General features: G+C 29.9%; 2 protein-coding genes across 2 annotated transcripts; both read left to right on the top strand.

Annotated features, from left to right (window-relative positions):
• Nucleotides 1-3,519: 3,519 nt before the first annotated feature.
• On the top strand, nt 3,520-4,254 carry LOC107010794 (ninja-family protein AFP3-like). Its single transcript, XM_015210073.2, has 3 exons — nt 3,520-3,627; nt 3,716-3,790; nt 3,930-4,254. The coding sequence occupies exons 1-3, from the start codon at nt 3,558-3,560 to the stop codon at nt 4,175-4,177; spliced, it is 393 nt and encodes a 130-aa protein (XP_015065559.1). The 5' UTR covers nt 3,520-3,557; the 3' UTR covers nt 4,178-4,254.
• Nucleotides 4,255-8,338: 4,084 nt separating this feature from the next.
• LOC107010858 (ninja-family protein AFP3-like) lies at nt 8,339-8,958 on the top strand. Its single transcript, XM_027914559.1, has 3 exons — nt 8,339-8,399; nt 8,499-8,552; nt 8,702-8,958. Exons 1-3 carry the CDS (start codon nt 8,339-8,341, stop codon nt 8,956-8,958), a joined length of 372 nt encoding a protein of 123 aa, XP_027770360.1.
• Nucleotides 8,959-14,322: the final 5,364 nt, after the last annotated feature.

Here is a 14,322-nt window from a genome sequence, read left to right as displayed (position 1 = left end):
CAGCCAGTTTTTCCAGAAATAAAATCTGCTGCTCAAAACGACTAAACAGGTCGTTACAATGAGCATCCCCAATGTCCTCTGCTGAATTTACAGAATCAATGTCATCTCCTAATTTCTGATTTTGTTTCTTCTTTGGCTTTGTACAGTTCGTCTGAAAGTGCCCTTTTTCTCCACAGTTCCAACAAGTCATGTTTGATCTGTTCAGTGATTTTCCTCGATACTTTGATTTTGATAAACCATGTTGATTTTGGCCTTTCATCTTACTTCTCCCCCTTCGATCAACGCTGAGAGCACTGCCCGATGAATCTCCCACTTCTCGTTTGCGAATACTTTCGCTAAGAACAACATCACGGATTTCATCAAACATCAGTTTCTCAGATCCACAGGAACTGCTAATGGCAGCAACAACAGTATCCCAAGACTCGGGCAGAGATGACATCAAAATCAACGCCTTAATTTCATCTTCAAAATTAATATCCACATAATTGAGTTGACTCACAATCATATTGAACTCGTTTATATGATCAGAAACAGATCCAGTTTCAGACATTTGTAAATTGAACAATCTGCGCATCAAATATACCTTGTTCATAGCCGATGGTTTTTCATACATGTTTGACAGTGCCTTCAACAGACCGGACGTAGTCTTCTCCTTCACGATGTTGAACGCCACGTTTCTTGACAAAGTCAACCGGATCAACACTAGAGCCTGGGGATTCTTGAGTTTCCACTTCTCCTCCGTCATGGATTCCGGCTTCACCCTGGTCAACGGTTCGTGAAGATCTTTCTGGTACAGATAATCTTCGATCTGCATCTTCTAGAAACTGAAATCGGATCCATCAAACTTCTCGATTCCAAGCTTCGAACTATCCATCTTCTGTGATCGTGTTGAATCTCCTTAGCTCTGATTCCAGTTGTTAGGATCGAATTCACGCACACACACTAGATGAATGAAGAACACATGAACTTTCAAGAGAAAGAGATGAGAAATCTAGAGAGAGAGATAGAAAACCCAATATTTCATGGTAACACCCCGTGAGTAAACTTCCACGGCGGTGAGGTATATTTATATTAATAAATCAGAGTATTTTTGGTTACAGAGAATAAATAGGAAAGCCTAAAATAGAGAATAAATAAGAAAGCCTAAAATAGAGAATAAATAGGAAAGCCTAAATTAATCAGGCTCCACTACCTAACAATGACATGGGCTTTTTCTTAGAAGATTCTGTCTTGCTCTGATCACAATGATCAGGGTTATTAGTACATCTTCTTGATGATATAGATAATGACTTAGCGCTCACTCGAACTTACTAACATTTTATGTTAGAAAAATGATTGTGTGCATTAGAATAGTTATTTTTGTTAACAGCTAAAACATTTCATTTTGGACACCCTGGATAACAATTGAGTGTGAAAGATAAATTGTTTGGTGACCTTAACCTTTTCCTATTGAGGGTTCAAACTTGCACCAAATTCGAAGTTTATTTTTTGAGTTAAAATTTTATATTTTGTTAAGTCTGATAATATTTTTTGTTAATATATAATATATGTTGTTAGTTATACATGCTAGGGATATCACAAGCGAATGATTTTTGTTTTTTTAAAAAGAGTATATATTGGGTTGGTTGTTATATCTTATTAATTTTTGGGCATGCGCGTTGTGCGTGTACCACATATNCCACATACGTCAATAAGTAAAAATCTTTATAAAGTTAAATAAATATTATTTTAAAATGTAATACCAACTTAGCCTCAGTGAATTCATCTTATTATTTTCTTCCTTAAAAATTAAGTATGAAATTATAATATTATATTATTAGATCGATCTTGTGTATAACTTTAAAGCAACGAACCAAACCTTCCAAATATAATTTACAAAAAAAACACAAAAATGTTGAATGGAATGAATTTGATTCATATCAGTATCATGTAATCAAACTTAGTCAATGCAAGACAATGTAGAAGTCATACTTGATATTTCTAACCTTATGAATTCATTTTCCTCAAAATTCTTTTCAGTGTTCCTAAATAAAGGGAAGATGTCAAACTTGCGATACACTTTACTGTTACTCTCCGGTCATAGCCTAATTTGAAAAAATATAAATGATCAAAATCTTATAAACAAACAATAGAAGGTGGGAAATGAGGAGAAAAGAAGGAACTTTACCATAGGAGAACGTAGAACTACTAGTGGAAGAACCCAAGATGACAAATTCGTATTTGGTAATGGTATATATTGATTTAGCTGCAACTCTTCATGTTCTTTAGTTTAAGATTAAAAGGGGGAAAACCTTAATTCATGTACTTACCTATGACAAAATATTCACCTAGACCTAATTTTTGGGGTATGCGTTAGGTCTAAGACCTAATTTAACATAATTTAATTATGTATTCGAAAAAGCTGAAAATATTGAAATTAACAAAAATGTTATTAGTAGTTGATAATGATGATAAAAATATATCTTTTATCACTTTTCTGTTCTATATATTATATAAATATCGATAAGTTGGTATGTGTTTCTAATCTTAGATTTAGCTCCCTTTTATGCATGTGTATCTATTAATACTCTTGGATCCTCCTCACTTTTACTTGACGAACCTATACACTTTCTTATCTCTTAATGTATCTAAACCCTACATCCTAATTCTTAAACACGCGTCTTCCATTTCAATATAGGTAACTTACAATCCAAGCTAGCTGGTTGAAAAATAAAATTTCTTAACATGGCGAGAAGAACCACCCTAGCTAAATATAGGTAGCAAGGAGTGAAGCAGCTCAAACATTCATACCTTATTAACTAATTCTTCTTCTTATAGTTTGAAATAAATACACATTGTCTCATAAATTAATAATTTAATATCAGACCTCAAATTAAATACACCTAGATACATGTATTTTTGCTCTCAGTTATATTTTGAAATACAAATAGGGAAAGAGGTAGGTGAGCGAGTCAGATCAGCCGTGCAAATACACTTAAATATATTATATCCAGAATAAATTACAACTAATTATGAACCCCATTTATCCGAAATGCATGTATATTTGGACCATAATTTTACATGAACGGTACTTTCAAAAATACTCACGAAAAAGCACATAATTAAATTCTCAACTAGTGAAATTTATGTTGTTTACCTTATTTAGGTTACTAATGCCGAAAGTAAAACTAATAAGATATTATAACGTTCAATAAATTTTTCAAATAAAGTAGAAAAATACAGTTAATTAACCTTTCTAAAGTGGTAAAAAATTATAAAAATAAATTTACAATTAACACGTGTCACTTTTGATAAGTTCCCTTTTGGGAGCAATTTCCTAAGTTATAAAAATGAACTTCCAGTTAACACGTGTCACTTTTGATCAGTTACCCACAGAAATGGAATATTCCTTCACATGTTTTGTACCTTCACACCCTCAAATTTTCTCTTTTATCTATAATATTCTAAATGGCCTAATGGTTTTTCTACCCTGAAACTTTCATTGAGATTTCTATGTCCATTTGATAATTTTTTTGTTTGAAATTCAATAACTCTATCGATTTTTAGATTTTGCTAATATGGAGAAAATTGAAGAAAATAGAGAAAACATGAGGAATGTGGATCTGAATGTAGCGTGTTTATTGAACGGTAATTTGAGAGTTTACATCTAAGAAATTTATGATATTGAATCATTCATCGTTAATAACTAATGAAAATTATTCTTTGTTGTTTTCAGGTGAATCAAGTGGATCACAAAGAAGTGTTGCTTCAAGTTTGACTGATCTTGAAACCCAACAACCACCTAATCAATGTATAAAATATTTCTTCCTTTTTATTCTCTCATTAAAAAACTATTCATTTACTTGAATTAAAAAATAAGTGTAAGTTCACGAAAAATGGTAACGATTAGATTCTCAAAATTACTAATGAGAAATCACTGGTGTTGTCAGGGGAAAGTGCTCAAGAATTCAGAGAGAAGCTGAGGTACTTCTTGCACAACATGCCTTGTGTTGTTTATGACTCACCAAATGGAAAGAAGACTAAAGGATACTTATTATACTCGTCTGTGAGGAGAGAAGATCTGAAGATAGTTTGTAGTTGTCATGCTAGTTTTCTAACCCCCGCTGAATTTGTGAGACATGGTGGTGGAGGTGACATTGAAAACCCTTTAAAATATATAGATATAGTTCTTGCCTGAAAAATGGATTAGTTGCTTTATTATGATTGTTATTTGATCTTTTCTTTTGTTGTTGTACTAAATAAGTTCAATGGCTATTGCCCAAAAAGGCCTTAGCTTTGATATCGTTGTTCTTTTATCTTTTATTTTGTTGAAGAAGAGTAAGTCTCTTCCATCAAAACTATATTAAGGTTATTTTTCGGTCATTTTACTTGTTTTTTTTCTATGCAATGTTAATTTGAGCTTTATTTAGAAGCAACTAACATGTTTGAAGTGTTTCTCAGATATTTTTCAAGGATGACAAGCTTATACAAGTACGAACCTTATGAAAAATGAGTTAGAAAAATAATTATTATAATTGGATTGATTTAAATAATTGACCTGATAAGAGTTTCTTATAGTTCTACAATTTTGAATTCAGACAAATGAATTGATGAGTACTCTATGTTTCATAGATAATATGAAGGATTAAAGTCTCATTTGTAGAATTTTCTCTTATTTTCTACGTATTTTTGAATGTAATGAATGATTTTTTGAAAAAATATGAACTTATAATGGTAACCGAAACTATCTTTAAATATCCCTTTTTTTTTTTGTAGATATTGTTAGGAAATTCTTCTATCACAAATTCAAAGCAAGTATTTCACTATGTAACTAATAGGGCTATGTATAATAAGTTTTTTAAAATAAATTTGCACGATTTCGGGCCAGTAAACTAAGCAATTCATTTGTCTCGCCTAGCTTTTCTAGATATTAAAAAAATGTCAATTTCTAATTATCCCTATAAAAGTGTTTTTGTTCCTCTCTTGTAAGATTTTCAATAGTTATGTGTTAATTAAGCTTAGGAGTTTTAACTTTTTAAAGTGGGTTTCAAATTATTTTTCTGAAAGAAATCATCGTTCGAAATTAATAAGAAAGATGTTAATGTCACTCACTATCTTAGAGAAGTCAACCAAGTAGCAGACTATTTAACAAAATGGGCCACAATGATTAACATATCAACCATCTACAATAATTTTGATGAATTGCTATATAGTATATTGTAAAAATTACATAAATATTATAGTGTTGAGAGCTAATTATAACACATTCCTATTGATTCTCAAATTACAAAAATTTCTTTAAATTATTATAGGATATCAGATACATCGGAAACCAGTGGATACATAATTCACTTATTGTTAATGGTACATTACTTAATGGGAGGGATGTATCTTAGAGGGGAGAGATATACCCGAGAGGAAATAAAGATATATTTGATAGATTATTGTAATTTTTTAAAAATGGTAAAAAAGATTTAGAAATAATAATAAAATAAAATGTTTACTTTAGTCATTTTTTTCACATATTAATGGCTCAATCTTCCTGGACAAAGCCCAGATGCCCAGTTTTAGGATTAAATGTCGTAGAGATGTCATTTTCTAATCATCCTTTTTGATTATGTAATATTTTATATTTCTCGTAAGAGTTGTAGTATTTATGTGTTAATTATAGGACTTGGGGTTAACTTTTTTAACGGTTTGTAAGTTTTCTCCTTAACTTAGGGTTTTCATTTTGTAATAAATTTTGAAAGTACGTGCTGAAATTCCTTAAATTAATTATGTTCTTTATGTGTTCGGGTTTATTTTTAAGTGTTTTAGAATATTTTAAATTTATTTTTTAATTTACGACTTTTATTTGATATTGTGTTGTGTTATGTTGCTATTTTTTATGTTGGAATATATGAATGATTTTTTATGTTTTCGAGTGTCAATAAATTTATAATTTAGAATTTAAGGGTGGAATTTTATATATGTGATCTAGAACTTAGGAACGAACTAATTGATGATATTAATTTTTTTTCATTCATTGTGTTTCATTTCTTGATTCCTTATTCGAAAATTAATTAAGTATGAATGTACATGACAATTCCAAATAAAAATCCAATAGCCTGGTCATGAATCACTCTCGAATAATTTTATTTTTGAGTATGCATTAAATTGTAGTTTAAATGCATTAGTATAGTTGTTTTGTTTTGTTAAAATTTCTAGATCAAAATCTTAATAGGATAGAATATTTCTTGTCCTAAGATCTAAAAGGAGGTTAGGCTTTATGTCTCTTTCCATTTGGTTGTTAATATCATTATGTTCTGAATAATAATAATAAAAAAAGACCTACCTTTAAGTCAAGAGGTAAGTGGAGTTGAATATCAAATTTCATTAGAAAAAAAAATCGTTTCTAAATGGATTAAGAAAAAGGAACTTTTTTTTATGATTCTAGAGATTAAAGTAAATCAACAAGTGATTTGAATGTGTAAAAAAAAATCTCGTGAAAGAATTAATATTGTGTAACTGAAAGAATAATGGCAAGGCACAACATTGTGGGGGTGATGTTCAATGTCAATTATAAATGATGTATTTTGTAAAAATTTGATTGATGTAACAAATGAAGGTGACATTAAACTAGCAAAAACTTATGTTATAAGTAGTTGATGATGATGATAAAAAAAATGTCCAGTTTATCACTTTTTTGTTGCATTTATAATATAAATATTGATTAGTTTGGTTTATGATTCTAATCTTAGATTTAGCTTCCTTTTATGAGAATGTGTATTTCCCATCAATATCTTTATCTTCTTGTTTTAATATACTTCACTCAATATAGATCTCAAAATCCTCCTTTTTTTACTTAATGAGCCTATATACCCAATAGTTCTTTAAGTACTTCGCTCTAGTGCAACTAGATTCACTACTATTAGAATCCTTATTACTATCCTCAATCCCCATGGTCCTTAATTTCTCCTCCATTTCCTGAGATTCATTCCACTTAACCCTTGATATGTTAGATACGTTCCTTTCCTTCCTCCACCTCTTAATCTCTAAATTCAATATCAAGAATTTAAATATCTAAACTGAAAACTTAAAGAATATTTTAAATTAGTTAACCCTAATCCCTAAAATATAAATAAAACATTTTTAACACATTATTTTTCAAATTTAGCAAGCAAACCTAATTCAAAAATCCTTTAACTCGTTAACTCCCACACCATTAACACAAAATCGTTGTGGCGAGTTTATCAGAATTTGTTAAAAACATATAAATTTATTAATTTTGTCTTTATAGAGTAAATTTTTGAAAATTTAAAATAAGTGAGTTGATCGAAACTTAAGAAATGTTGGGGAATTTCATATATATCCTTCATTGAATGAGGTTCTTAACTACTTTACATTTTATAGGAGAATAATTTGAAAATGATCTAAAGAACAATTGAGGAAAGTAGCATTTCAATTAGTTATGAACTAAAATATTTTTAGTAAGGAATATGTCATATTCGAAAAATTCACTTAACATGGATAAAGGGAGTATTAAATTGAAAATCTTCATAATTACGAAAAACATTCTTACATTATTAACTAACTACTATCCCTATAGTTTGAAATAATTACATATTGTCTCACTAACTAATAGTTTCATATCAGATTTTAAAATAGATACACTAGATATATTTATTTTCTCTATCAGATACATTAAAGATAGGAAAAGAAGCAAGCAAGAGAGTCAGAGACATGAAAATACACTTGGATGTTTACAACTAACTTTGTACCTCATTTATCCGAAATACATGTATATTGGGACCAAAATTTTGCACGAGTGACAACTTCTTTTAAAAAACTCACGAAAAGGCTCATAATTATATTCTTAACTAGTGAGATTTATGTTGTTTATGTTATTCAGGTTAGTAATGCCAAAATTAAAAAATAATCAGATAATACAACATTAAATAAATTTTTCCAATAAAATAAAGTAAAAAATTAATTACATTTAATTAACCTTTTCCTCTTTTTTAAAAGTGGTAAAAAAGGGTTATAAAAACAAATTTACAACTTAAAACAAAAAACAAAACAAAACAAAAGGAAAAAAAAGTAACAAAAAAAAAAGAAGAAAAAAAATAAAAAATTAAAAATATGGGTCATGGTATTCATACAAGAGTCTTTCACATGTTTTCTCATCCTAGTGGGATACAAGAGTCTTTCACATTTTTTCTACCTTTGCACTCTGCAATCTTCTCCTTTATAATCTGCTAAATGGTCTAATAGTTTCTTTGTCCTGAAACTTTTAAGAAATTTCTCTATATCCATGTTATAATATTTTTAGTTTGAAATTCAGTAACTCTCATTTTTTATTTTTTTTGATTTTCCTAACATGGACAAAACTGGAGAAACTTCAAGGAATGTGAAGTTGAATTTAGAGCGTTCATTAATTGGTAATTTGGGCATTAACTCAAAAAAATTGATGATATTGAACCGTTCATCGTCAATAACTAATGGAAATTATTCTTTGTTGTTTTCACGTGGATTACAACGAAGTGTTGCTTCAAGTTTGACTGAGCTTGAAACCCAACAACCACCTAATCGATGTATAAAAAATTTCTTCCTTTTTATTCTTTTGTTGAAACACTCTTTATTTACTCAACTAAAAAGAATTGTGTAAGTTCACAAAAAATTGTATCGATTAGCATTTTCAAGTTTCTCGAAGCTACTAATGAGAAATAATGAATGTTGTCAGGGAAAAGTGCTAAAGAAGTTGGAGAGAAGCTGAGAAAATTCTTGTACAAGATGCCTTCTGTTTTCTATGACGGACCAAATGGAAAGAAGACGAAAGGATATTTGTTATACTCCTTTACGAAGAGAGAAGATTTGAAGATAGTTTGTGCTTGTCATGCTAGTTTTTTTACCCCAACTGAATTTGTCAAACATGGTGGTGGAGGTGACGTTGATGTTGAGAACCCTTTAAACTATATAAATATAATTCTAGATTACTGAATTTATCAGCTTTGATATCGTTATTATTTGATCTTTCGTTTTATTGTAGAAGACTAAGTCCTTTCCATCAGAGATATATTAAGGTTATGTTTTGGTCATTCTGCTTGTTTTTTTTTTGGCTATGTGGTGCTTATTTGAGCTTTAATTAGAAGAACCTAACAACTTTTAAAGGGTTTCTAAGTTATTTTTCAACTTGACATTTTGAAAATAGATATTGAAACACTTGATATTAATTGTTTTCTTTATGTGCTAGGTTGTATCTACTATCTTTAAGTTTTTCTAACTTTATTATTCGAGTTAGAACGTCTGTATGACTATATCTTGTAACAAGAGGATGGCAAGCATGTGCAAGTCGGACCTTATGGAACATGGGTTATTAAAAAATAATTATAATTTAATGTATTTATATAATTTGTTCAAATAGAATATGTTATAGTTCTGTAATTTCAAGTTCATGCCAACTAATTGATGAGTGCACTATCTTTCATAAAAATACAAGATTAAAATTTTATTTGTAGCATTTTTTGTTATTCTCTACGTGTTTTTGGATGTAGTAAAAGTATTTTTGAAAAAAAATATATGAACTTATTATCATAATTTAATGGTCTAAACTATTTTCTGTATATATTGTTCAGGCCATTGGATTACCGTCGCCACTAAATCGATCTAATACCATCACTACCATTAGAGTACGTCAATAAAAGCACCAATAATAAGACCAACTCAATTCAAGGATATTCTGTTGTCACAAATTCAAAGTAAGAATTTCAATCTGCAACTAATATGATAATGTATAATAAGTTTTTAAAAAAAATTAATTTTCACAATTTTGGACCACTAATCTAAACATTAATAAATTCCAACTCATTTTACTAGTTCTTCGACGTGTGAGAGAGGAGATAAGTAATGTGTGAGTAAATATGACCAACTTTTATCATCTAAATATTATTACAAAAATGCATTTATCTGGATATTATATAGTTTGTATATACCATGTATCACTTCATCACAAACTCATAAAGTTTGCTTTCTAACAAATATTTCAAACAATTTGCAAACGACGGATCGCAATTCTTTGGATAAATAAGAAATCAATCAACATTTTGGACTTCAATTTCAAACTTATGCAATCTCCAAGTACACAATCTCATTACCAAGTCTGAAGTATAGCTTGAATCACTACTTATTAAAAAAATTAACTTGTATCACTTAAAAAAATACAAAAGGAAAAAGTTAAATTTTGGATTTTCTTTATGTGTTATGGTTTATTGTTAACTGCTTTAGAATTTTCTATGTTTATTTTGTAAGTCACGACTTCTATTTCTTGTTATTCAGACAATAATATGGTATTACATATATTGTTAGTTATGTTATATTGTGTTTCTATTTTGATGTATCAATATATGGATGACTTTTCTAGGTTTTTGAGTCACAATGTAATTTAGGGATTACGGGTAAAATTTACATGTGCGGTTTAGGCTTTAGGTGTGAATTCATTGACCTATTTGATCCTCTTTTTTTAATTATGATTCATAATTTCTTAATCCTTTATTCAAAAATTAAATGTAATTATGAATGTGTACGACAATTTCAAAGTGCAAACCCAACAATCCCGTCATGAATCACTCTCTAATAATCTTGTTTTTGAGTATCCTAAATTTGTTTATGATGAAGACCTACCCTTAAGGTCAAGAGGTATATCAAAATAGAATAATTCAAATTCAGGGTTGTTCAAAATCAAATCAAAATTGATATCCGAAATAATAATTTAGTTATTCAGTCAATGATTCGGATTTCAATTTACTATAAACTTCTTATTGGCCTATCGGTTCGGATCTCGGTTTGACCATATTTCTGATCGGGTCCCAATAACCGGATAAGAAGTTTAATTAACTACATTTATATCACTTAAGGTCTTAGGCACTTTTAGCTTTTAGGGTTTACACTCCAGTTTTCAGACTCTTTATAGTGACTTCATATATAGTTGACACTTAAATTTCACAATAATATTCCAAAGTTGTGATATCACTCATTTTCACTATCACTGCTCCTACGTCGGCGAGTTATATTGAATATCATTCTCTAAGTGTCTAAATTGAGGTTCAAATGATTGGTTCTCCTACTTTAAGTCTCTGTTTTTTATCTTCTTATTACAGTGAGTGAGTCAATGAGATATGCCTGCAATACTACAATACTACAATCTGCAATTAAACATTTATTATAAGTAACCACCTCATGATCATTGATGGTTTTCGTTAGTAGTACTGTTGTAATGTTTTCTCTTTATTTCATATAAAAAAATTAGTGTGGTTGTTATGAGGAATCATTTTGAGTTTTGCCAGTTTGGGCAATATTAACATCTCTGTCCAGGCTAATATGGAATTTTATTAAGTGTTTTATGTAGTAATGGACTAACGGGAAAAAATTCATCAGGGACTCTTAGCTACTGTGTATTGTTAATTAGTAATTAGTCCATTAGTAATTATCAATGAGAATTGTGTGAACTATTAACGGTTAACGATTAACAATAATCGAATCGATAACGATCACTAATCAATAAGCTAATAAATGATAAATTGATATCTTAATGGTTCCATAGGGGTTTAGCATGATTTGTAATCGATAACCGATAAATAAAACTGATAAAATCCAATATCAAATCAAACTGATTGATACGCAGCCTAAAATTCAACAGAAACGAAAAATAACTCTTACCCACTGAAATAAGATTTTCTTTTAATAATGATATAGATTTAAGTAAATTAACATGTGATTGGAATGCGTCAAAAAAATCTCATGAAAGGGGCGATCAAGTTGGAAAACCTTTTACTAGACTAACAAAGACTCTGCATGTCAGATGTAATAGCATTTTTGTATCCCCTTCCTCAAGTACTTTGAATGATCACGGCTGTTCGGTACACTTGAACGTGTTTATTTTGACGACTGACAAAGCTGCATAATGGAGCAAACTTGACTCAGAGATGTCAAATCTTACTGGAAGAGAAATTAGGAGGCTGACTTAAAGTAGGGAAACTACAACCTGATTGGATAGGAAAGAAGCATTAGTTTATAGTTATTTATGACAAATACTACTTCCAACTTGCTTAAGGAAAACGTGTTTGAGGCGGCAAGAAACATAAGATTTTTTGCGACAAAGACAAATAAGAATAAAAAGCCAAAGTTGAGTTCAACAAGGATTTGATGCGGCAAACTTAAAGTTGAAGATGCGGCGAAGACGACTTCCGCACAAGGTAATAATCCTATGCGTAAGCTTCTAAGTTTCTTGAGAAAATGGAAGCAGAGCACAAGTAGGATTTCTAGTTGAAATAGGTTTTGGATTCAAGTCCAAATATATAAATAGGGCGATAGATTCGCTTGAAGAAAATGCGCACTTACATAGAGAGAAAATCAAAACACTATCAAGAAGTATGAAAGAGTTTTGATATTACTTGGAGAGTGTTGCGAGTTAAGTGAGAAGCTGTAAGGTTATGTTCAAGAGTCTTGTTTACAATCTGAGTTTTGTGAGTAGGAGTTGTTCGATAAGTTATAGAACTTGAAGAATATTAGAAGATATAAAACCGGGGTTTTTTGTCTCTTTGGGTAGCTAGAATTAGAGTTTATAATTTCTTAGCTAGGAATTAGAGTTTATAATTCTTCTAGGAATTAGAGGTTATAATTCCTTAGGATACAGAGCTTTGTAATCGTTGTATTATTTGAAGTTTATAAATAATACAAAGTGTTGTTTAAATTGATTATCGTTAAGTTTCAAATAAACAGAAACACATTGTACGTGTTCCTTTGAAGAATTCAGGAGGGTAGAATTTCAACAAGGGAACTCAACCCCTATCTTGTAATGACGCATATTAGCTATTATTAATATAATATCTTTGTTTATAAAAAAAATTGAAAGAAAATTGGGCAACTAAAATATTCACTAACTCAAGGATATAAAAGGTAATGATAGAGTTATCGTATGTAACCTAAGTATAGGACATTTTTTGTACAATAACGAGATTTTCATAGTCATTATTCCACATAAAAGGAAAGGACCATATTCCTTCTCTTGTAATTTATTTTGCTCAAGATATGAATTGGTAGGCATATACTGTGAAGAACTAAACGCAATAGGAAGCTCAATAATCAAACGACAAGAAGAAGTTGCAGGTTAGTTTATTTAGTACATTCAGTGGCCTAATATAGACTTCCAGAATTTATGGAATTATAATCCCACTAAACTACTTGCCCTGAACTCTAGGAAAACAAATTTGCACTAACTACAACTAGGAAAATATCAAGAACTAATTTAAATAACAAAGTAACAGCTTACTGCTAGAAAATAGCTACTGCAAAACTAAGTCAAACTAAATCAAATATGTTGATGTTGCATGACTTTAACATACTCAACAGCCCACCATTGAGGTTGCTTATTTTTTTTAAAGAAAAGTAATGACAAGGCACAACAATGAAGAGTAGTGTTTAATGTCAATATATGATGTATTATGTAAACTTTTAGTTGATCCAAGAAATGAGGGTGACATTAAACTAGTAAAAACTTAAGTTGTTATTTTAGTAGTTGATGGTGACAAAAGATGTCATTTATCACTTTTTTTTGTATTTAAAACATGATATTGATGTGTTGGTATTCGTTTTTAATCTTAGATTTTTGTCTTCCTTTTATGAAGAAAATTGTGCATCGAATGTGTGTCTTTTCCACGTCCAACACCTTGTTTAACTTGTTTTTAATTAACTTCACTTTGATCCAGGTATCAGACCCTCTTCTCTTTTGCTTGACGAGCTTATATAATCTCAGATCGTCACCTTATACAATTCTTTATATGACCATTATATTTCTCGTCACTGCTCACTAACAACTCCCTTAAAGCATTTCTTTTTGCTCTCTTTTTCCCTTGAATCGCTTCACTCCACCATCAATTATATCACTTTATTCCACGAGCAATTCCCTCTGTTGTCTCTACTAACCTTAATCCATGAGACTCCAATAATTTTCTAGCTTCTTTCCTAATGCAACTAGTTTTCACTACTATTTATTAATGTCCGCACTATTTTCCCCAAACCCATCGTCTACAATTTCTTCTCTATTTCCTGAGTAATGACAATAGTCAAGTCATCCCACTTAATTTTGTATAGATCATACACGACCCTTTTCTTCTCGGCCTCTTAAACTCTAAATTCGAACCAAGAATTTAAGTTGGATTGTAAATATCTAACTTGAAAATATAAGTCAGACAATTTTAATTTAGTTATTCCCAAACCCTATAAAATATAAATAGAATAACTTTAACACATTATTTTTCAAATATAATTAGCAAGAAATTTATACCCAAACTTAGAAACCCTTCAACT

The sequence above is a fragment of the Solanum pennellii genome, chromosome 2 (assembly GCF_001406875.1).
Source record: "Solanum pennellii chromosome 2, SPENNV200".
In the NCBI taxonomy this organism is placed as follows: Eukaryota; Viridiplantae; Streptophyta; class Magnoliopsida; order Solanales; family Solanaceae; genus Solanum; species Solanum pennellii.
Note: the sequence above shows the minus strand (reverse complement) of the source record. Positions and strands in the feature narration are given on the sequence as shown.